Source organism: Pyxicephalus adspersus, chromosome 5, assembly GCF_032062135.1.
Source record: "Pyxicephalus adspersus chromosome 5, UCB_Pads_2.0, whole genome shotgun sequence".
NCBI classification, from domain to species: Eukaryota; Metazoa; Chordata; class Amphibia; order Anura; family Pyxicephalidae; genus Pyxicephalus; species Pyxicephalus adspersus.
In genome coordinates, this window is record NC_092862.1 from 40,283,541 (window position 1) to 40,308,062 (window position 24,522).

The 24,522-nt window shown below is 38.6% G+C and overlaps 2 protein-coding genes across 4 annotated transcripts in view; one reads left to right on the forward strand and one right to left on the reverse strand.

The window, feature by feature from the left end:
• The first annotated feature begins 5,421 nt into the window (after nucleotides 1-5,421).
• CEBPD (CCAAT enhancer binding protein delta) lies at nucleotides 5,422-7,384 on the forward strand. The gene has a single exon (XM_072411242.1). The coding sequence runs from the start codon at nucleotides 5,497-5,499 to the stop codon at nucleotides 6,325-6,327; it is 831 nt and encodes a 276-aa protein (XP_072267343.1). The 5' UTR covers nucleotides 5,422-5,496; the 3' UTR covers nucleotides 6,328-7,384.
• Nucleotides 7,385-8,965: 1,581 nt separating this feature from the next.
• The window catches only part of SPIDR (scaffold protein involved in DNA repair), a 207,892-nt gene continuing 192,335 nt past the window's right edge, over nucleotides 8,966-24,522 (reverse strand). For all 3 annotated transcript variants that reach the window (XM_072411239.1, XM_072411241.1, XM_072411238.1), the window contains 7 exons: nucleotides 24,312-24,371; nucleotides 17,081-17,285; nucleotides 16,218-16,364; nucleotides 13,485-13,578; nucleotides 12,250-12,376; nucleotides 11,191-11,244; nucleotides 8,966-9,328 (listed from right to left, as the gene is read on the reverse strand). In XM_072411239.1, coding sequence (XP_072267340.1) covers nucleotides 9,179-9,328; nucleotides 11,191-11,244; nucleotides 12,250-12,376; nucleotides 13,485-13,578; nucleotides 16,218-16,364; nucleotides 17,081-17,285; nucleotides 24,312-24,371 — 837 coding nt within the window. In that variant the 3' untranslated portion in view covers nucleotides 8,966-9,178. The remainder of the gene's footprint in view (nucleotides 9,329-11,190; nucleotides 11,245-12,249; nucleotides 12,377-13,484; nucleotides 13,579-16,217; nucleotides 16,365-17,080; nucleotides 17,286-24,311; nucleotides 24,372-24,522) is intronic.

Sequence of the window (24,522 nt, forward strand, 5' to 3'; positions counted from 1 at the left end):
GGAACCGTAAAAGTTGTGCATTAAAAAGGTTTATAAATATGGTAATTTTGCAGAATAAATAAAAAATATGATACCAAAAGTAAGTCAAAGGCTACATACACATATCAGTTGGTTCTCCGATAATCAGCTCAGGGCTATCGGATGAGAATCTGGCGTGTGTACAGCGCTTGTTGTCTGGATGAACGATCGTAATGAAAGTGAAGGGAAGAGAGTGGAGCAGGGTGCCGCTTCGCCATTCTCCTCCCTCCACTCTCCATAGAGCAGAACGGCACTGTATGTACAGCGCTCATTCATGCACCGTGAAAGACAATTATTGCACGTGTGTATGCAGCCTTAGTCAAAGTCTCGCCACAGATGGGGAGGTGGAGTACATTGTAACCCAGAGATTCCCGTCTGTTATCATGCATTAGATTGTTAACCTATTTGTTAGGATATGTACACATGTGCAATCATTGTCGTTGGAAAGGATCTTTCACAATCCTTTCCACTGACTAACAACTGCACGATGCATGAACAAGTGCTGTACATACAGCGCATTCTGCTCTATGGAGAGGGGATGGGGAGAACAATGGAGCAGCAACCCGCTGCGCTCTCTCCCCCTTCACTTCCATTAAGATCGTTCGTCGTCCTTCAGACGATGGACGACGAGCGCTGTACACATGTAAGATTATCGTCTGATATCAGCCGAGCCGATTATCAGAAAAATACAATTGCACGTGTGCACCTAGCCTTAGGCTGCGTACAGACATTCAATAATTGTTGTTGTAAATGAATGATCCACGAAAGATCGTTTGATAACTGTAAACAAAAAAAGTGCACAATGACCGGTCAAGGACGCTGACAAACGAGGAATCTCGCTGGAAATGAGCGACCGTTCTGGCAGGTCTAATTGGGTGACGATCGTTTGTAATCTATTGTATGTACGATCATGGATTGTTCTGTGATACACTTTCTCCTGTACATGTCACTTTCCGCATCGTTTGAATGATCGTTCCTAGTGTGTACATTATTGGTGGATTATATTTGAACAATCATATGGTTACAGCATGTACAGAATTGTTCAATATATGATCATTCAAAATAATCGGGGATAATCTTGGATCGTTCGTTTTCAAGCGATAATTATTGCACGTGTGTACCTAGCCTTTCTCTAATGAGTTCACATGTTCACAAACAGCAGTGATCACACAACAAACCTGATAAGGAGTAGTGCAGACATCCCTGGAGAGACAGCCACTGACTGACTCTTCACACAGATTAGGAAGCAGCAGGGGGCCATCAACTGTGACATAAAGTCAGTTCTCCTGGTGAGAACCTGTCTGCCTTCATTACAGGGCCCTAAAAAGAAGACAAAATATTTATGTTGTGTGTTGACTGAATACCTGATCAGATTTTATCAGCATTTAAAGTATCACATTTAAAAACACCAAAACATGAACACCAGCTACAGAGAAAATACTGAAGTCGGTAGCCACTGATGACTCCCTATAATATACAGGGAACACCAGCTGCAATTTCTGGATAAAAAATCTAAAAGATTTCAATATTGATAAACTCTGGCCAGATGGAAAAAATAGGAGACTGTTAAAAATGATGAAAGTATGAAATGTAACTAATTGGCTTGCATGGCCTTTTCTTATGCTCAGAGGACCAAACTCTGCATTTTTGTGCCTGTGCCCAGCTTCTCCATATTATGCCAACGGTCATCACAGCTTGTATAAAGCAGAAAAAGGAAGGGAAGCTTTTACTGCATTATACCATGAAAGAGGTAGAGGGGTGACCACACACAGGTTCTTCTTAAGTTATCAACATCTAATAGGAAAGTTGATAAGTATTCCATACATGTGTGCCTGACTGAGACAAGGGGAGTCCAAAAGTCTGTGTTTTCATTTTTTTCATCAAAAACAGAGATTTTGTTGAGATTGTACTTGGGTTATGTCACCAGTTAATAAACTGTGCTTTGCAATGCATAAATCCATTCATCATTATGGGTGCCTTTTCCACAAGGTACCTAGCTTAGCAACTGCCAAACATTCCAAATGTTAATACCTGAAACGCAACTTTGAATTTATTAGAACATAGAATTCTGGAAAGATTAAGACTAATACGGAAAAGTAAAACTGTTAGAAAACAAACAAGAAGCTCTTATTACAAGTAATTATGTCTGCTAGATCATAGCATTTCTTCTTAATGGAATTACAATTGCTCTAATAATGTGAACAGAATACACAATACTGGTCCAGAACAATGGAATCTAAAAGTGAGAACTAATGACTAAAAACAGAAAGCTGGACCTCTGAACAAGGTTTTATAAATGGGTTGAACTTTGAAATGAAAAATCAGATATCGAACCATTTCAAACGTATACAAATAGGCCCCAAATGAAATCTGTATGTAGTTGCGACAAAAGTGATCACAGTCACAGAGAGCAAAGGAAAAACAAATTTAACCAACTTTTAGTTTCCGACTTCAAAAGCATTACAGTGTCTGCATTAGCATTTATGTTGCACTTAGTGTCTGAGCGCAGAATACTTTACTTTGAACTAAAGAGCGAGACAGTTAACAAAGAGAGACTATAAACATGGAGCTAGAAAATTGCCTATTCTGCTGGCACCAACAAACCTGGAAGTATTTTGCTCCCTGCAAAGAATAGATGGAAAGCTGTCTCTGTGCTGAATTAGCAGAGAGAGATTTATGACATCTCTTCCCAGTTAACATCTTCTTTACTTTAGCGATTAGTCAGGGAATCTTTTTTCCTGCAGCCATATCTAAAGCTGTAACGTGACCACAGGTTGACAAAGCTCTTTTACCTAAAGACCTAAAGCTTTGTGCCCCCAGCTCTTCACACATTTTGTGGTGAAAAACATGGGAAAGAAAGGTTGAGGATATGATATTTGTTTAATAAAAGGACACAAACTCACCAATAAAATAGGGAACAATGAACCTTCCTGCCATCAGGTAACATAACCTACTGACATGATACATTGGAAAAAAAATCTGGGCACATAATTGTTTGATAAGCAGTCTGTATTGTAAGCATATATATAATACCTGACCACTATTATCAGTCTCCACCAGTCATGTTCATTGGAAAGCCATTGAAATTAAAATAGAGGAAAGTCCTTTATATTACTGTCTTTTACTTCAGTTCAAACTGCATATTTATGGCTAATATTGGCCATAGTTCAATGATTTGACCACCATATATTATACTTCACATGGATAACTGAACTAGAAACACTTCCATTTGATTTACTCAACATTTAACCCACTGAGCAATTCCTATAGTTCAGTTCAACCAGGTTCACCAGCAAATACTAGCATGGAAACCATCTTCCACAGCAAGCTACAATGTATTTAATGTATTTACCTTGTTGAATGTTGGCTTTAAAGACTGCTAAAGGATTTTAAGCCACAACCATCACTGTGACAAAGATTGGTATGGAGCACTGTGAGCGGCTGAAGGGTGCTAGGTAGGAAGGTGGCTTTATATATGATTTATAATTACTTGCTATACATGTTGCTCTGGTGTTCAGGTCTGTATAGACTAGCTACACAACTACGGTAACATTTTCTTTCTCTTAATTCCAAATCTTAGAACATTACTGGCAAGTTCTCCATGGACACATTTTGTTCCCTAATTATTTTCCCTCAACTTCAGCAAAGCTATTGGTATAACATAAAGCATCAGCTGGCCACTTAAATCTTGCTTTGGTTCTGTGGTCTCGCCATGGAATTTTGGGAAACGATAGTCCGGGGACATTTCATTTATCACCAGCTCTGATCACATGAATTGGCACCAGAGTAATGCCGCATTCCGGTATTCCAGTGAAAGGTAAGTTTACTTAGTAGTTCCACCTTTGGCTGATAATACTGTTCCAGGACTTTTTTTTGTAAATCTCAACCAGCTTTGCACAAGTGGAATCTTTGACTGTTAACTATTGTGGTTAGCTAAATTCTTCTAGTTCGTTCAGGATAGATGAAAATGTTTGATGAACACCTGCCATCAGCCTTGAAAAGAAGAAATATTGAACCATTCTACAGCCCTGTGTAGTTTTGGATGTATGTTGGGGGTCAATTTCCCATTGGGTGGTGACCCCTCATACCTGTCTGATGTAGAATAAGAGGTTTCCCACCAGAGATGCTCTATATTCAGCTCCATTCACCTTGCCTTCAATCCTGGCCAGGTGTATGGTCCCAGCATATTCATACAACTTGATGACCCTACGGTCAGACTGGACCATGGGGTCAGGCTTCTTGGGGTACCTTCATTCTCAGCTTTGGATCCCTGTAACACTTACAAGCCAGCTTTTTGTTTTTTTCTGCTTTCTGACCTCCTTCCCTAATCAATGACTTCTGTAAGCCAGTGACTCCATTCAAAGTTAGAGCTGTGCCACATTTTTTGCATTTTTAATGATAGTTGTATTACTCCAATGGGGATGTTAAAAGTTTGGGGACTTTTTTCCTAACCCAAACATGATTGGCCTTAACCCAGACATGATTTGACAACTCCCTGGAATTCATGAGTCTGCTGGCTTAGATATAGAGCCCTTCCACAACCTGCTTTATTTTACTAGACAATGTAATACTTATATTGTACACAGGCCGGCACTTTATACCCAGCCATGGCACTATGAAGGATGGTCTGTTGTACAAGAGATATATGACCCATTTACTGGATGTGGGACTTCCCGTGTTGCCATTATATAATATTTGGGGTTTATGTGTTATTTTGGGGTGCTGCCTCCCTATCACAGAGTTTGTGGGGGGGGGGGGGGGTTCCTCATACAGTGAGCAGTTTATGGCTATCTGTAAGGGGGACATTCTTCCCACTATGATTCTGTGGATATAATAATAATAATAGAAGGGTTTCCCTATTAAAGTCATTACAAGGGTCCCCCATGTTATGTCAGGAATCACTGCTATAGAGGATGACAGGGGCAGTGTGTGGCCCTCCCAGATATCTCTCCATTATCAGTGGTGTGATATTTTAATATTTCATCTCCTGCAGCCATTCCTGTCATGATCTCTGATGGCTTTGCTGAAGAGTCCGGGAACAAAATGATTCCCAATCTGCTGGCCGTGTCTGCCATGTGAGAGGAAAACAAACACTTTCCATTCTTCCAGAGAAATGACAGACTTTGGGCTTCTCTCCACACAGCAAAGTCCTGGCTGGCTGAGCCTGGTCCCCTCCATGGTGACAGCTCTCAGGTAAGTGCGCAGCCCCGGTTGCTTAGCAGCAGGGCCAAGTGCTGAATCTGCGGGGCGAAAAGTATGTGAAGGGGTTAATGTTTGTGTAGGTGAAACTCTGGAGCAGGGCCAGGGCCGCACATTTCTCCCCGGGCCCCCTCCCTCCTTCCCCGGGCTGTGATAAGACGTCAGAGAGGAGGAGAAGCCGGGAAGTATATAGGCTGCAGTCAGCACGCCTTGCTCTCATAGAGCTGACTGACAGACAATCATCTTCCCGCCCTGTGTACAGGGAGATACACCGCTCACATGAGTGCCCTGTCTATGAGTCTGGAGAGCCGCTGTGTGTCCCCCTATGCAGCCTGGTGCATGGAGCCCGCAAACTTCTACGAGCAGCGGGTGAGCGCCTCCCCCAGCCACTGCAAGCCCCGGGCCATGTGTGAGGACACCGAGCCCCCGGTGGGCAGCAGCACCCTGGCGGAGCTCAGCGCAGCCCCGGCCATCTACGACGACGAGAGCGCCATAGACTTCAGCTCGTACATCGACTCCATGACCTCCGTGCCCAACCTGGAGCTGTGCAACGACGAGCTATTCGCCGACCTCTTCAACAGCAAGAACGGCGAGCGGGCAGAGAGCGGGGCGGACTACCTGAGCGGCCTCCTGGCCCCGCACTTCAGTAACACCGCCAAGCCGCCTCACCTGAAGCAAGAACCCGACTGGAGCGACAGCGACGTCTCCTCGTCCCTGCCCTGCCAGATCGCCACCTGTGCCCAGACCAGCATGAGCCTGCAGCCCACCCCGCCCACCTCTCCCGAGCCCTGCTCCGCCACCAGCTCCGCCTGCCCCTCTCCTTCCTCCTCCACCAACAAGGACAGGGCCAGCAAGAAGAACGTAGACCGCTTCAGCCCGGAGTACCGGCAGCGGAGGGAGCGGAACAACATAGCGGTGAGGAAGAGCCGGGACAAGGCGAAGAAACGCAACCTGGACATGCAGCAGAAACTGCTGGAACTCTCCTCAGAGAATGAGAAGCTGCACAAGAGGATCGACATGCTCACCAGGGACCTAACCAACCTCAGACATTTCTTCAAACAGCTGCCCCCCACTGCCACCACCTTCCTGGGCAGCATTGACTGCCGGTAACCCGGAGCACACGGACTACAATAACTGCAATACCTCAACCCTGAGAGGCTGCAGCACCGGACTATGTGCTCCCCCTCAGCACACTGAGCCACACTTTACTAGCAGCAGCCAGTGCAATAATAACAAGACTCTAAGCTAAAAGAGAGCCCCACCGAGTGCCAGGAGCATGCCAGGCCCTGTGCCCCCCTGGCATTGCATGCTTGGATTTTTAAAGTGCCAAAGAGCTGTGTAGTCAGGTTCCCAGCTACAGCAGCAAGTATTAAGGGTGCAGTGCACCTGAGCCACCATCACATCAACACTGCACTTTTATAGTATTCCTGGCATGATGGATGTGAAGCTGCTTCACCTGTCATTATTTTATAATCCAGCCTCAAATCTAATAATTCACCTGAACAAAATAAGAGGTGCGGACTGTAAACGCTAATACTTTTTAGAGATAAGTCTTTTTTACGACTACAGAAACGGATAGTTTTGCCTTAACCATTGTCCAGTATCTACCCATCAGTGCCTGTTGCTTTTCTAGTGCCTTGTTCTCTTTAACTTTTGTATTTGAGATACAGGTTCTCTTGTGTCTGATGTGTTGTCCTGCTATAGTGCCCAAGTTGGAGCCATTTATTCACAATAGCAGAAGCATTTGATATGTTCTGTTAGTGCCTTGCACAAGCAGCGTCTGTAGCTGAAGTACTGTATGGGGAAGGCACATTTTGGGCAGTGCCAAACAGAAATTGTGCTGGTCTTCAGTTTCCTTTTTGTTGAATGTGTAGCCAGATAAGAGTGCTACCCCCTGGAATTATAGAACTTTAAATATATATATATATTTTTCTTCTCCACAAAAACTATAAGACAAAGCTAAAACATTTCCCTTCCTTAAATTATTTTTGTAATTTTAGTTTTCTATATTCTGTATGGATGCAGCTATGGTACATTTGTAAAATGATTACAGAGAAAAAAAATACTTTGTATTGTAGATATTAGGGAAACAAAATGAGCATGCTCAACTTTTTATATGATCATTTTTACAGCATTTTTAATAATAATAAAATGTAAAAAAATACAATATTCTGTGTCTCAATGCTTTATTGTCTCTTATTTATAAGGATGAGTGAAGTGATGGGGTCAATGATGTTTTGGGTGTTGTGGGTTGAACTTTTAAACTTCAAGACAATCAAGTGCACTCTGAAAGTATAACCTGCACAGGAAAGCAAGGTAACTGCCTTGTTATGCATCCCATATCATAATTCTGGTTAATGATTTACTTGAAATGGCTTTGTCAGCCTATTAGTACCACATAGGTGCCAGCAGGTTTACAACAATCTTTCACAGGGCACCAAAATGCATTTGTTTCAATTGGCCCTGTTCACACTACAACTATAGGCTACATTTTAGGTTCACTGATCTGTGTTTTGCCATTTTACTTAGCTAAACTCTTCTTGCAGCACATGCATTTCTAGTGTGAACTCAACTGGAAGAACAATGTGTGGCCATTCAATACTATGGGTATATTGTGATGAATGAACAAATAAACTGTACAACACAGGTCCTTTATGAAGGTTTTATACACATTTCCTGCGAGCTGACATTTAAAAAAAACTTCTATACAATAAGGAATCACAATGGGACAACACACATCTTGTCAATGAATCTAATTTCTACTCACCTGCTACCATGAGCAGAATACATAGAGTGACTGACTGGGGAGAATAACTGGAAAACATTAAAAAGAGTTGCAGCACAAAGGTTCTGACATAATTAGTCTACATGGTAACATTAAACTTGCGGTGTGCATTGGTATTCATTCAACAGATCCCCACATACTCCCAAAAATGGTTTTGCACTTTAAAGCCCAACAAACCCACAGATGTGAGGTCCATGTTGTGAGCCCATTCAAAATGAAATTGTTGCTTTTAACATGCATGTCTTAATGCACACATACAAATAGATCAACTTAGGGCAACATCTATGACTTGAAAAATAAAAATCTGGTGCAGGGTTAGAGACTGGCAATACACTGGTCTTTTTTTGGGCCTAGAGGTAATCAATATCTTACTGATATTGATCATTTACCTAGAATATGGCCATGTACTACCCAATACTGATCAGATTACAGCATCATTGTTATTACATATTGATTAGATCACCACCTCTAGTTTTGTACCACTTAATGCAAAGCAATTGAGCCCCTGCCCTCAGAATATCATGCTGTCATATGTCAGAATAATAGACATCAATCAAATATCAATCAAGAGTGCTTTCATTTTAATAGAGGTCTGTTAATTATTTAATTGAATCTAATGTCTTATCCATTAGGATCATATACCATTACATTCCTAAAGGGTGCACCAGTGTTTGCCTATATCACACAATATTCCAAACACTATTTCTTTATGCTGGTTTGTATTAAAAATGGTAATCTTGTTGCTCTAGGAAACATCTTCAGAAATCTACAGCATTCCCTCTGATACATATGTCAGCTCTATATCTAAATAATGAGAAGGAATACACTATGTGATGTCATGCTGATAGAAAACTGACCCAGATGCAGCAGGTTCCTTTAGCTTTTGCTATTATAAATTAGGTTTAATCTCTTTTTAAATCGACATTACCAGCAGTGATTTTGCAGTGAAAAATAAGACACAAATTTCAGCATTTACAAAAAGTTTATTAAAACGCAACCCTTTATTTACAGAAGAGGAGATTTTACAAAAGGTATTGGTAACACAGGACCACCTTGTTCCACCAGCTACTGACACTTACAGGTCCTCAACTGCTGATTCTTATCCATGCCTAGTTTAGTGCATTCATCAAAACACAATTTCAGTGTAAATTGTTCTCTGTATTAGTTAACCAGTAACTATATAGCAAAGTCCAGACCCCCCTGACTTTCACGAGTTCCTGCTTGCAGAAGGCAGATCTCCTCCAGGTCCATGCTGCTGTTCACATGCTGGACGTAACAGGCCACAGGCCCCACCTGCTTCCCCAGGACGGCACTCACCTCATAGCGCTGCAGATAAAAGGCATGTGTACTTAGCAAACAGAACTGTACATTTTGTTCAAACAAGTACATAGCTCAGATAAAAATCATGCAGCAAGGTCCTCTCCCTCTTTATTACCTTTTACAGCCCAGACAGTTGAACACAGGTGAGCCAAAAGGCTGAGCTTAACTGTAATACTATTGTATAATGTCTGGTGCTGATAAGTCAATCATATTTTATTTCCACTGCAATTACACAGCAATTCTTATCACTGAATGGGGGTAAATGCTAGTAAAGGTTATGCAAGTCCTGCACATTACTCATGATCACATTAAACAAACCCTTTTCTAAATGTACTTTGCTGGGTGAAGTAATGTGGTCTTAATGATTATAGATATATAGAAGGTCAGATAGTGGAGATAGTCAAGCAAACATTGCTTCCAACAATCTGCCAATAAATGGGGCCTCTTAAAGGTGCGTACACACTTCCAATTTTTATCGTTCCAATCGAACGACGAACGATCGATTGGGCAAAAAATCGTTCGTAAAAAAGTAACCAACGACGCCGACGAACGAGGAAAGTCGCTGGAAACGAACGACCGGCGGATCGGATTGGACGACGATCGTTGAACATCGTTCGTGTGTACGGTCGTTCGTTGATCGTCCATGTTCAGAGCATGCGTGATGAACGAACGTCCGTTCACTTTCCTGTCGTGCACATAGTTCCTCTATCTCTCAAACGATCGTATCTATTGTGTGTACAATATCTACGAACGATCGTGTCGTTAACTCTATGTGCAGCATCGGTGCTATACGATCGTTCATATATATCGTGCAGGAACGTTCGTTTTCCGACGATAATAATTGGAAGTGTGTACGTAGCTTTAGTGTTGGAAAATCACTACGAATGCACAATGCTGACAGATTTGGCACCACATCCAAACTTCATATGAGAAAATCATCACGTCTGCCCATGGCCAGCCATGCAAAATGCATATAAGTGACACTCGGGCTCTTACTCCTATATAGCTATGTAATACTCCTAGTAGTGTGTTGAATTTTTGAACAATAATTCACTCTCACAGGCTATCCTTAGGCATAAAAGGCCATTTATATGAACAACCTACTATCCCATACATTTTTATGGGAGGCAGACTATTGACCTGGGGGAAACAAGTTTTTATTTAACCTGCCTAATCAGCTGATCCATCAAACAGTGGAATCAGTGGACAGTTCAGTTTTGCTTTTTCCCCTCACTCTCACTACTTGTACCATTTATGAAGCAATGCAAAACACATTGCCTATTACATATATATGATATTCTACAGAGCTCCCATTTCAAAACATTTCACTTGAAAAGGCAATTTTTAAGGAGATATTACTGTTAGTACAAATAAATTGTGCTCAATTTAAATCAACACTACTGGTTTAAAGCTCTTGGGGGACCGTTTTGATAATAAGGTCATCTGTTGTCGTATATAATTTTACTTTCATCTTGTGCACTATTGCATATTCACTCTAATGTTTTACTTCAACAGCACTGAATCTGAAGCCATAGTGCACTTATCATTAGTGTATCCCTATTCCTAAAGATAATCTAATTAAAGGATTCAGTCAGTGATTTTACCACCCTTGGCATGCTTAATCCAAGTTGAGTATGTGGTATATCTATTCTGACAGATTCCTTTAGTAAAATAAAAAAAAACTGCTCTCTTTGCCTAACTTTAGAGTGTATTTAGAAGAGTCAGATGCTGGTCTTAAACAAACAGCTGCTGACATCATCTTGGCATCTGAACCCCCTAAAGAAACAATATTTAGTTACGAACTGACTGGTGTATAGCACATTCATTTGTCATTTCCGATTTGATGGGAATAATTGTATAAAACATACCCCATCTTCACTGGAGCAGGAACTCAGAATAGAAGGAATGGTATTCTGATGCAGCTGTGGGGAAATCAGAACACATGAATCAAAACAGCATAAACATTGTAAAAAGGCTTTAATATTCATCAGTGGCAAATAAACAGTTGTTTTAATTTTACCTTTCCTAATAGCATTTTACCCTTCAGTTTATAGCAGTGGCTTGTAACCATCTATCCACTGACTGCAATTATAAATACTATCAATCCATGGTCACCAGTTCAAAGATCAGTTGGGACTTACAAATGCCATTTCCTTTATATTGTCCACATATCATATGAAGTATAAAAGTATTTGCATTACACATTAAAGCTCACCTGTCAAATGTGCATGACAAGCAAAATAAAGCCTACAAATGCAGGGAGGGCACACTTTGGTGACAAATAACCTCATATTTCTTCCAAGATTCCCCAAATATGCCTTTCATGGCAAAAGCCCATTAAGACCAAGAGTACTGCACTAGAGGAAGAAGGGAATGCAAAGTGGAGTGTGACTCCAATCCAGCTATAGCTCTACTTTGCTGATCATGCACATATGACAGGTGTGCTTTTAGAGGTCACTAGAGCAGAGAGACTTTACACCTTTAACAGATCCTTAAAGTGCATGTTGGTATCCCTGTTGGGTTTTTATTGCTATCTATGCCCCAGTTGTATCCTGGTCACCATCCATTTGTACTACAGAAAATGGTTGGAAACCTTTGCTCAAATCTAAAACAAAAAATATCTGGCTATATAGAGTTTATGTTTAAGGTCTGTATCATCTGTTTGATTAGTTTGAGACATACAAGGTCATTATAAATTAATTGACAGGTACAATTGAGCTGCATTTGATCTCTTTTTGACTTACATTTAACTTAATTCTATAAAGTTTTGTATTCCCATAGAACTGAATGGGAATGCAAAACCCATTTCCAGTCAAAACAATGATGGTGAAACTGGCCCTTGGGTTTCTGGGACAAAAATACTGAATAAGGACAACTGGTCCAGATGCCAATCAACAAATATATATTAAGTCACATGCAAGCCTTACCTTTAATCTTACTTTACGTCCCGGAGTTAACTCACAGTGCAGATTTACTTCAAGCTGCATCCTGATAACTGGGGAATTTATGTCTGCATTACACTGGCGACATAAATACTTGGGCATGTATGGAACACTATCAAACATAAAAAAATAAACTGATTGGAGGAGATAAGCATATACTGTAATCTAACGCAAACTGAAAATAAATAATCTAATCACATAAAACAAAACTGCTCTGAGCTTACCAGTCAAATGATTATGTAGTAATTATAACAGTGCACCATGCATTTTATAATTAAAAAGAAGCCAAGAAATCTTGCATACAATAAAGGATGACAAAGTTTCCAACTTTCCTAAATTCTGTCACAGATCTGTGTGCTGTTTGTTATAACCTAATAGCACAAGGGACTCTTGTTAAAAAAATGGAATGTTAAAAAAAAACAGGCATTTGCAGGTGTCATAAGAATGTTAAAATGACTTCCCAGAAGTATTCATTTTGAGCAGGGCTAAATGCAGCCTTTGAGGGTATGCCCTAACACTGGGTGTTGAAATTTTCACATGGCCATTGTCACAAAAAAAAAACAACTCATGGACACCACTTATTGAACATAACAGGGCTGGTGTCCTGGTGAGCATAAAAAAGCACTACGGAGTGACTTCTCTAAAGTGCACAAACATAAGCAGGAATATTTGAGACAATGATCCCTAAGGGAATACTATAAATTGTGCCTTGAGTTCTGAGTTTGCTGAGGCAGCTGACATCACATCCAAAATGTCAAAACCCAGCAATAGTCCCAAATAGTGATTTGGGGTGTTTAAGCAAGGGAGGCCTATACAGGTGAATGCTATGCATAAAAGATGTTTGATACACATATAAACTTATGTGTATGTCAAGACAAATAAATATAGATCACGGCTCTATGAATTTGTATGCATGTGTTACCAGTCCTGCCTACTTTATGATAGATTATAAAGGACAAAAGCTCTAATGTTTCTTCCTGCCCTCCTCATCTCCATAAGCTTTTCTTGTGAACATGCATACAGCATGGAACATTATCAGCTCACAAGATTTCTGCCAACATCAACAGGGTTATTTTAAACCTTAAAAGATATAACAAAACATATTCAGTGTAATAGTTAACAGACCATAGCGATAAATGAGTTCTAATTTACAGATCATATAAACTTTTAAATTAAAAATATGCAGAGCTTTAGCATATGGACCACCAAAGAGAATTTACCTGTCAGAATCCGAAGGCTGAAGCTTACTACTTCCACACAGGTTACATACTGGCCAAGAAAAAGATTCTCTCTCATTAACTCCAATAATAATTCCTGTGGAAAGAATTACAAAATGTTAAACTGCTGCAGTGAAATAAGGAAGTTGATATGCTTTATATACATACAGAAGAAGCACTGTATTAAAAAAATTCTATCTGACAAGATCTTTTTTTTTTATATAGGCCTGCCCTGTACCTAAAAATTTTTTTTAGTCATTCCATCTAAAACTAGATATTCGTAGGATGAATGTAGTTGCTTTCTATACCTCTAAAGAATGCTAGTGGTGAGATCGTCTGAATTTCCACCATTAAAGCTAGCCAAATAATAGCATTATACATGACCAGGTAAATAATCGATATTTTCTACCTGATATTGATCATTTACCTAGATTACCTCCATTACCACTTGATATCAATCAGGTGTCAGTGGAAATCTAAAAAAATAATGTTCGGGACTAGTGTTGCTGTTTATTAGCAGAATAATTACCTTCAAAAATGACATGGGATTTTTCGCAACTCTACCACTGATACACCATAACAACATCAGGCAATTCAGGATAAACGTTACCTGCATCTATCATACTAGGAAATGTCCAGACATAGCATTTGAAACTAAATGAATGTCAGGACAGAAAGCAAAGAGCTAACACGGGGAGGGTAAGATAACACATATGGGGAGTAGTAAGACTGATGATCCTTGTTGTCCATCAGACAGAAAATGAGGTGAGCTCGTACCTACTGCAACTATTAATGCTTCTTGTGTGATAGTCAGAGGGTGCAGGGAAATGGGGGTCTTTCACTTTCAAGGAGGACTTTAAAAAAATGTGATAAAAGAAAAGTAAGGCAGGAGTTCAGCTAAAAAGCCATCTCTTTATTCGGAACTGGTTGGGCTGCACTTCTTTGTAAAGGTAATCTATTTAGATAAATCAGCAATACGGTCAAGAAAGTAAAATTTGGTATTTTTCTTAGATGGATTGGACATACATCATCACAAAGTTTACCAGTGACAGACACATTTTGTTGTATGAATCGCTGTATATGCTTCAGTATATTTTGTACAAACTGGTCTAAAAGCTATAACCACAAAAACATACCTATAAGTAATACTGTCAAAGACAAAAGCTACAAAATCTCAACCAAGCACACCAACAGTCTCAGAAGTGAATCACACATGAAATCAAGATGACAGTATCATCTATAAAACAAATCAGACTTCACTTTTACTTTTAAAGTTTCTTAGCACTAGGCACTTAGCTCTAAAACAAAAAAGCTGCAGTAGAATCTGAGCTCTCAGCCCTGTACTTTGACCAGACACTGCAGATAATGATTCAGAATGACCACAGTGACCTTTGTGTTATACCATAAAATCAGCCAAAACACTGACACCCTGGGGAGAAACATATTACCTTATTCCACTAGTGAACCACTGCATAACCAAAATCTAATGGACACTCAAATATTTTTATTTTTTTTAGTATCTTTTGACATTAAATTTTTCTTCATCTTTTAAACAATCCTAGTGTTATTGTGATCATTTTCCCACAAAGGACAGCTTTAAATAAATCACCTGCCAAATTATTCAGACCTCTAAAGTCTGCCTGAAAGTCTATCTGACCTGGTGATCTTGAAGATATCATGGTTTCCAGTGCATTTAGTGATAATGCACTGTAAAAACTAAAGCTACGTACACACTTCCAATTATTATCGTTGGAAAACGAACGACCCTGCACGATATCTACGAACGATCGTATAGCACCGATCCTGCACATAGAGATAACGACACGATCGTTCGTAGATATTGTACACACAATAGATACGATCGTTTGAGCGATAGAGGAACTATGTGCACGACAGGAAAGTGAACGAACGTGCGTTCATTACGCATGCTCAGACCATGGACGATCAACGAACGACCGTACACACGAACGATGTTCAACGATCGTTGTCCAATCCGATCCGCCGGTCCGGTCGTTCGTTTCCGAGTTTCCTCGTTCGTCGGCGTCGTTGGTTACTTTTTTACGAAAGATTTTTTGCCCAATCGATCGTTCGTCGTTCGATTGGAACGATAAAAATTGGAAGTGTGTACGCACCTTAACCCAGCCTTATCTGTACAAGGTTGGCCTGAGAAGTTTAGACATTATTCTTCTTAAAGGCTACACAAGCCCAGAGCATGAAGCAGAAAACATTTAGCATCTCGTTTTTAACTATATCTCTTGCTCATGTTTTAGTATGAAAGTCAGTTAATTACCTTTGCCCTGTATGACAAAGTAGAACTGATTTTTCTATACAAGACAATGTTATTTCTAAGTGTGGTAATTAGCTATATTTGGCACCAGGCTGCAAACAGTACTCTAATACAACTGATTTAACTGTGCTTGATAGCAGGTTTCACACAATATTAAACACAGATGCCAGCCAAGTAAAAAACACTGCAGCATCTGATTTCATGTCTTCTAATGACCATTTTTACTTTAACTCTATGCATTCCTTGTTCATATTAAATACCGTTATTAAAACTGTTAAGAAAAGAAAATAACACATTGTAATTAAATATTAGTAATAATACATAGTTTAGTTTTTAGATACAACCTTATTTGTACTGACAAGTTGCAGTTTATTGACAGCTTTTTTATCTGACTCATATTAAGAAAGTGTTCAATGACTTGTGCCTGTCATTTTTCTCCCTTTACTAACCTGTCACAATGCATAAAGAGTTTGCCTTAGTTGAAGAATCCAGTTTGTCCAGTATAACAGGACCAGTCAGCTCATTACCGCCAGGAGCATGGGATAAAAGGGGCTTTTGTAATGAAAGCACTGTACGTTCTACACAAATTATCCTGCCTGCCAAAAAAAGAGGAAATAAAATTTGTGCTTTACAGTCATACATAAGAGTAGTTATTGGTTAATGTAACTAAATGAATGGTTTCTAAATAATAAAATAATAGATCTAAAGCACACCACTGATTGAACAAAAAGACACAATATGGTCCCAAATGTATTTTACTGTTTATCTTTTGTGGTATATAGAAGAATATAGAAATAGCACAAAGGGCTTTATTTTGAATTTGGAAATTGATGTTTTTATAAGAAAATTAGGCTGCGTATACACGTGCAATAATTGTCATTGGAAAGGATGATTCATGATCCTTTCCAGCGAAAAAAGACTGCACAATGTATGAACGAGCACTATATACAAACACCGCAGTTGTGCTCTATGGAGAGAGGAGGGAGGAGAGGGACAGAGCGGCATCCCACTGTGCTCTCTCCTCTATACTTTCATGACGATCGTTCTTCATCTGTTGTCCGTGAATCTGCCAGAACAGAGGATGGAACGACAGAAGATGAGCACTGTACAAATGCCAGATTCTAGTTCGATATCAGCCCTAAGGTGATTATCGGACGAGAATCATCTGACGTGTTTACGTAGCCTTAAACAATCCTATATATTAAACACCATCGGCTGTGCCAGCAGATCATCTCTTTTCTCAATACACCCATACACAAGTAACATATCCTTTCTAGTCTTCAGAAGATAATCTGGTGCTCAAGTAACTTACCATTCTCTTTTACTGCATCTTTAAAAAATATCTTGCAGGGTATGTTTCTATTTAGAGCCTCTAGCACCATCGTATCCAGTGCACAAGAAGGTAAAACACACACTGTGACAATTTTAGGGATTCCAGATGTCTCTGATGTCACCTGAAGTGTAGCATCTGTCACATATACCCAAAACTCTTTTAGCACTGGCAAGTTACTTTGTATCTGTAAATGTGAAACGAAAACCCTTAATGAATGCAAAGTTCTTATAAATTAGTACAGTGAAAGTTTAAATAATAAACTTGATAAAAAAAAAGTTATATTTTAAGTGTTTTTCTTCATTTTACATCAAAATCACGTGTTAAATAGAGAGTTAACACAATTCATTTTTGTGCCCTTGCTTGCCCAACTCTGGGCAATTGTGTGTCTGGTTTGTGGCAAGAGCAGTAAAGAGACATATAAGAAAGGTTTCATCATGTCCTTGTAGGACCGCACGTTCTGTAAATACCACCTTTCTTTCCTCTTAAGTGTTGGGTCCAAGGCAAATATTTAATTAAATCAATCTTGGTGATGTCACAAAATTGGAATGTGAATCTTTACAATTACAAACAGATTATACAGAATCTCAATAAAGAAGAAAAGAACCCCTGTAATATAAAAGATGTATTATGTGCTCATAACTTTGCATGCATTTTACAGGATGTTACCGCTGCCTTACCTGCTATCAGGTGATCAATATTTAAAGGTGTGTTAGGTAACCAGTAAGGTAAAAATAAAAAAAGAGAAGCATATAAATCTTACACAGAAAAAATAAAGTTGTAATGACAACCAATGAACCTGGGTAATTACTGAACCAAAGCCTCTCCCACTCAAGTTTACATTCTTCAAAAACTGCCTGCCAGGGATCGCTCCCACTCAGAGACCTGGTTTTCAGGTGAGAGTCATTAATTCTTTCCTTTATTACCTAGACTTTATTCTCTGGGTGACAAAACCGGATATAATGTCCATATTTAATGCTGATAGCAAAGGCTCTGGTAACATAAAATATGATTTAATCCTTTGTTCATTCTGATAATGTAAAATGTAGGATAAATGGATAAATGATTTCACTGACAAGTTGCATTATGGCAAGTTGTGAAAAGAAATCAGATGCCTTTTTACATGCAGTTGATCCGTCATTCCTCTTCAATAAACTGAATGGTATCTTGAATGGGATATGTAACATAGTTAATTTGAAAAGGCATGGCAATATGGATTATGGTATGAACGTGCCATGTTCCATTGCATGCAGAGGTTGCCACTGAGAATGCTAGTCTCTCTCCTTCCTAATCTTCCTCTAACTCCAGTAATTAGTGTCACAGACTGAATTAAAAGCACTAAATCAGCACTGGAGCCAGTCAAATAGGCCATTCAGCACTGGCAGTTTCCCAATTTCTCTCAGCATTTTCTTTCAATTCTTTTTGAAATATCACTGCATTTTTAAGACACATAAAGATGGTATTTTCTTCTGAAAGTGAAGTGAGTTAGATGAAAGAAACACCAGGAAAAATCAATGAAAGTTATTCTGCCATAGAAGAAATAAAAGGGTTGCCATGAAATGAAAGCTTTTCATTAATGAAATCTAGAGACAAGTGTCATAGATAACCTTGATCATCTTAGTTAAAGTTTTCCAGCCTGCCATTGTTATTACCAATTGATTAGGGATATGTATGTATTAATGACACAATTCTCAACAATGTGAGTGCCAATCCCTAACCAAGTAAAATCAATTATTCTAGTAACAGTCCAGAAGAGTGGTTAGCATATTAATCTTGCATTTTTAGGTTCTGGGTTGTATTTTACCCAGGAACATTGTTATAGATGGTTTATCCCGTGACTATGTGGATTTCTTCAAGTTTCAAGCTACAATGAAAACATACTTACCTACAGTTAACAAAATAACAAAACTCAAGAAAAACTTTTTTTAAAAACTTTTTAGATAGGAACATTTTATACTTCAACAGCGCTGTGTAATATGTGGGTGCTATATAAATACTGTTTAATAATATCAAAAATCTTTCTTAAACTGCATATTGCAGTGGCATCATAAACTTCAGGCAGCTAGTATTTTGAAAACTATTGGTTCAGTGGCACATCCTGTATTTTCTTCATATTTCATACATATTTCTTTATATTTAATTTAAAAAGATTAACAAGCTGTATGTGTGAGTGTAGTTAAGACAATAATATAACTATACATATTGCAATTTGGCTGGACAATATTTGTATCATTACCAAAGCAATGTTAAACTTACCAACTCAATCGAGTTTTGTCTAATCAGACAGGACCAGCAAAATAGTAAATTGTACAGTCAGGTTCTAACGTGTTTGCAGAGGTAGTTATAAATTGATATATGTAGGTACTTTATAAATAGCAAAAATACACATGCTAGCTTGGCCCTGTTATTTGCTAATAATTTTAACTTGTCAATGTCCCTCAATTTAAACTTTTTCTATTGCAGGTCACAGTGTTCCATGTAGTTTCCATGGGGCTCAAAATTATAGTAGCTTGTGTTACACAAAGCAAAGTAATAGCAATCCAAACTAGAAACCTTGTAAGAGAGATTTCATAAACTCAAGGTCCACTTGACATGGATTAACATTTGTTGTCAGCACAGACAAAAATGTAGTGCACAAAAGCCTTAGACACAAGCACGTTTTAGCTAAACCTGAACTTTCTGCTGTATCCAGGCACAGAATGTGTCCCATTTTCCTGTTTTGAAGAGACACAATGAGCCTGATTTATTAAAGCTGGGGAGGATACACTTACATAAGTCACCTTGGGTGATCCTGCAAACCTGGAATGAATCTCCTAAAGTCATTTGCTTTTTGTTATCAAATGTTTTCATTTCTGCACCAGATCCAGTCCAAATTTTTGGGATCGCCCAGGTTCACAGATAAAAGTGTATCCCCTCCAGCCTTGGGGAGCTTTAATAAATCAGGTCCAATGTGTCAAAAACCTATACAATGGCTCTTTTATGTACACATAATGAAGGCAATGTAATTGCACAGCTATTTTTCCTGTTAAGTGACACAACAGTGTCTCCATGCCTACAGTTGACATTTCATATTGATAAATTACAGTCATTTAAAAAAAAAACAAAAAACAGCCCAATCTGTTTTTTTTCTTTTTTTAAACAACAACAAAAAAAGGCACCAACCAGGCCGACTAGGCAGACAGCCATGCAGAGACAAGAGGACAGTAATCACAGCAGTGTCTGCCATTACTGTAACTGTATCCCTGAAAGATGAAAACGTTGTAAGCTTTCATCTCCCAATAACACAAATTCAGGGGACCTGATCATTCTGGAGTTTTTACTTTTTCCTTCAGTCAGAAAAAAATGGCTGCCTGGATAATCATTTTTACTGTGCTGACTTTTTTGTATGTGTTTTGTAAGATAATATTGTAGAGATACAATTGCACATAAAGCAGGCAGTCTCAAGCTGTGATCCCTAAAGACTTTAGTGGAGGTCAAAATGGACTTCAAGCATCATCCCCCATGCAGAGATCAGTGCTTTACTTTCCTCTACAGTGTTGATGAGATGACAGCCCTTAGATCTGACAGACTATTATTATTAAGTGTGTTGGTGAATAGGCTATGCAGATGTACCGTGTGTGTGTGTGTGTGTGTGTGTGTATATATATATATATATATATATATATATATATATACCTTCATCTATATAAATGCTGTGATGTTTAGATAAAGATTCAACAAAGATCCCTTTTATGCAGCCCACATTGTTAACCAGCCCCTTGTTGAGAAACAAAGTGGATCAAAGTGACATATTATGAATTGTTTTCTTGTTATAGTGTTGACAGAAACAATTGTTGGTAAGTGGTCTTAACCTTTTGCATTACGTTTTTGAGCTCTGAAACTGCATGGTAATGTGTTAACCTGCACTCCATTCTTCATGTATTTTCAGTTGTAGCTGATCTGACCAAACCCCTATAGAGAAATGCAATCTTGTAACTTACAAATGTATATATAAATATATGGGCTGTATAAACCTGATGAGGTGTGTTGAAAAATTAGTGAGAAGAAAATAGCCTAAAGCTCTTCATTTTCCATTGTAGCTGAAAAGACTTTCTACAGATCGCTCCCACTTTTATTTTTAACACCCCATAGACCATTTCAAGCTAAAATCGTTGACTGAAGACATTTAACTAGCAGCTGTGATTCTTTTCCTGGTTCAGTCATTGAATGAATGTGGATTCTCTAGCATGAAAATTTCAACTTATAAAACCCACAATCCCAAAATGGTCACGTTTGTGGAAAGTACATGATTCCCCAAAGTCACAAGTCGCTATAGTCCTTGCAAACCCAATTTTGTCTTCTTGAAAAAATCTGGCGTTAGTATCAACCGAATTGGGCTATAGATTCTAAAAACTGGTTCCTAAATAGAGATGTAAATGTTTTTAAGCATGTTTATGAAAGAATATTATTAAAACATATTTACAGAGTATATACTACTATTTCCTTTATCCATCATCAATGCAGAGATGAGCACAACATTTCATAAGCTATACAAAGCTAGCAGGTGTAAAGGCCAAAGACAGTTAAATTCGGCTGTACCTCCAAACTATTGGCTTTATAGGTCACACCAGATTGTCAAGTATTTTGCTTGTCCTGCATGTTACACTTTGTTGCATTGACCTGTGCTCTTCCATGTAAGTCAGTTCAAAGGGAAATCATCTTTTAATGCATTGCAATGCTTACATATGTGTGTATATTTTTTCACAACCAACTAGCTCGCCAGTTTCCAGATAAATAAAAGCAGTCAACATTGCTGTAAAATTAGGTTATAAAAACCTTTTATTTGCAGTGAGAATATGTTTCTAGTGAAATGCATGTTTAGAAGTGCTGGTGAAATATGGGAACCATGTGTTGTGCTGCACCATTGGGAGAAGAGAAATAAAATCAGTTCAGTCTGTGCATGCAGCTATTTAGCATTTTTATTTTGACTCCTGCTCAGTCCTAGCTATGATCAAACAATGCCATCCAGTTCTTTGCATCTCGTCATCTTTACAAACTAGAAATACCAGATAAAAGTTTAACTGTACAGCAATTGCAGGAGATGCCATTTTTGTAAGTAAGCAAAGGAGATAAGTGCATTTTTTTCTTTTCCAAAAGCTCTGCTAGATATGTTTTCATTTATAGAGGTAGACAGCTAGACACATTTCTCTTGTACCAAACAATAGATATAATCTTCATAATATTAACATTTAAGACTTTGCCACTTTAAAGAGGTCCACAATTTAGAATAAACGGAGAAGTTGGGTGCAGGGTAGTTACTTTTGTGTTCTGCATAATAGATCTGCAAAATCTTGGCAGAGTGGTGGTTGATATGACATCAAATAGGCAATATAGGGTTTTCATGAATGGCATCCCTCTGAATTCCACTTAAAAGGTAATTTTTTTAGCATCTAGTGTCTCATTAACAATTTCCGGTCATAAAAGTTCCCTTTTTTACAGTACATATTATATTGTGGGTGTGGCAGGAGGCATGCTAGCCATAAACAAACACTGTTTTCCAAGTGTTGTTCTTTTCCCTTTAAGACTATAGAAAATTATGAGGTGCAAAAGGTGTTCCATATTCCCTCAAAACATATAAAGGCATATTTATAAAGCATAAAATGTTACTTCAAGCAAACATTTACTGTCATTTAAAACACATGCACCTAGAACACAAATGTTACAATCACTGTTCCATAAATATGTCCCATAACGTATTCAGTTTTTTAACCAAGATTCACATAAGGACCAATATTCATCTGAATGGACCATAAAGCGCCTCTGTTTATGTTGATAGTAATGCTTAGATGCACCTTTTCCGTTCCTTGTAGCACTTGGCTGTATCAGTTGGTAACAAGTGGATGCTAATAGTCTTTCATCAGTAACAGGCAATGTTGCCACATACCAGGATGATCTTGGCTAGTACTAATCAGCAAGTTTCAGCCTGTGTGCCTCTTGGCTCCAGCTACACAGACAGGAAGACTGATGTAGGTGCTGACTGACCAACTAAGAGATAAGAGATGACCACTGCTATGTGGACATCAGATGTCAGCGTCTTCTTTCCAGACACTCCAAGAACAGTAGCAGCCATAGCAGCTTGTACCACATCAGCAAGATAAGAAAAAGATAAAACTACTTCTGGTGGCTAAGTGTTCAGATTAATTGACCATTGGACAGCATGACTGATGGGCAGTTTACATTTGCTTAGTAACCAGTTAAAAAGCCTTTTTTTTTAATAAAATTTGGCCTAATATTACTCTCTCCTAATATCATGAAACCTTTTTTTTGATAAATGATAAATATGTACAAGAAGTTAATGATCAAGTCCAAGTTTTATGCTTACATGACAACTGTAAATCTGATGTTATCGGCAGGTGCTGTAGAACAAGGGCAGGTATCTATCACTACATGCAGGTGAATGGTAAAAGGTTAGGAACACACTTAAGTTTTCATATCTGTCCGTATGTCAATAAGAGAGATTCACTCTGTTTGTCCAGATTACCAGTGTCTAGTTGGTATTGTTTTCATAGGTCTGTCTGATGGTCCAGCGTCACTAAGAGCTCCACTTATTACTACAGTAACACTGTATTTAACAAGTATTGAGGCACAAGTTTAAAAAAAAAAAAAAAAGTAGGAGCTGTATTATCTTAGCGAAGTTCTGTTCCTATCGTGAACAAAAAGGGCTTCCCTTGCTTTATGCAAAACGATGGCCAGTGAACACACACTTTCAGGGTCTCAGCTAAGTGACCGCAGATACCTTTCTCTCCCATTGCAAGGTGGAAGTGATAATTACTATGCCTATTCATCTACCTGTTTTTTTTTTTTGTTGTTTTTTTTTAAAGCCTGTTTTTTAGGTCAAAGAATTTTTTTTAATGCAAACATTTTAAATCTTAACAGCATAAAACATTTCAATTCATATTCAAAACAATCCTCAGGTAACCATTTCAACATAATAAAATATACCTATTTGTACAGTCAAGTTCTTTCTAAAATGATCGATGTAACCGTAAGTTTGCATTCGCTGGAGTTAATTAAATCAAGGTGCAGATAATTAATAGTAAATGTAATAGATTTCCCAAGGCTAACTTGTGACGAGCTGCAGTGTCACTCATAGCACATTCGTAGAAACACTCAGCAATGGTCGACACTTAAATCTAAACCATCAACTCTCTGGAGCACAAATATTAAACTTTACCTCAGGCCGTACATATATCACTGTTGCCCAAAAGCTGCACCGTTGACTGAGATTAACCACCTACAAGGAAACACCACAGAGAAATAAAAGTTAGCTAGGAAGACTTGCAAGCTGAAACTTTACCACATAAATCACAAAATGCAAAAAAGTTAGCAACATTTCCATATTAGTTGCTTTCTTACTACCTTACGTTTTCTGTGCTGTTCATTCC

What these genes read in the sequence shown, in the direction of transcription:
- CEBPD (XM_072411242.1), top strand. Translation starts at nt 5,497, where the DNA reads ATGAGTGCCCTGTCTATGAGTCTGGAGAGCCGCTGTGTGTCCCCCTAT.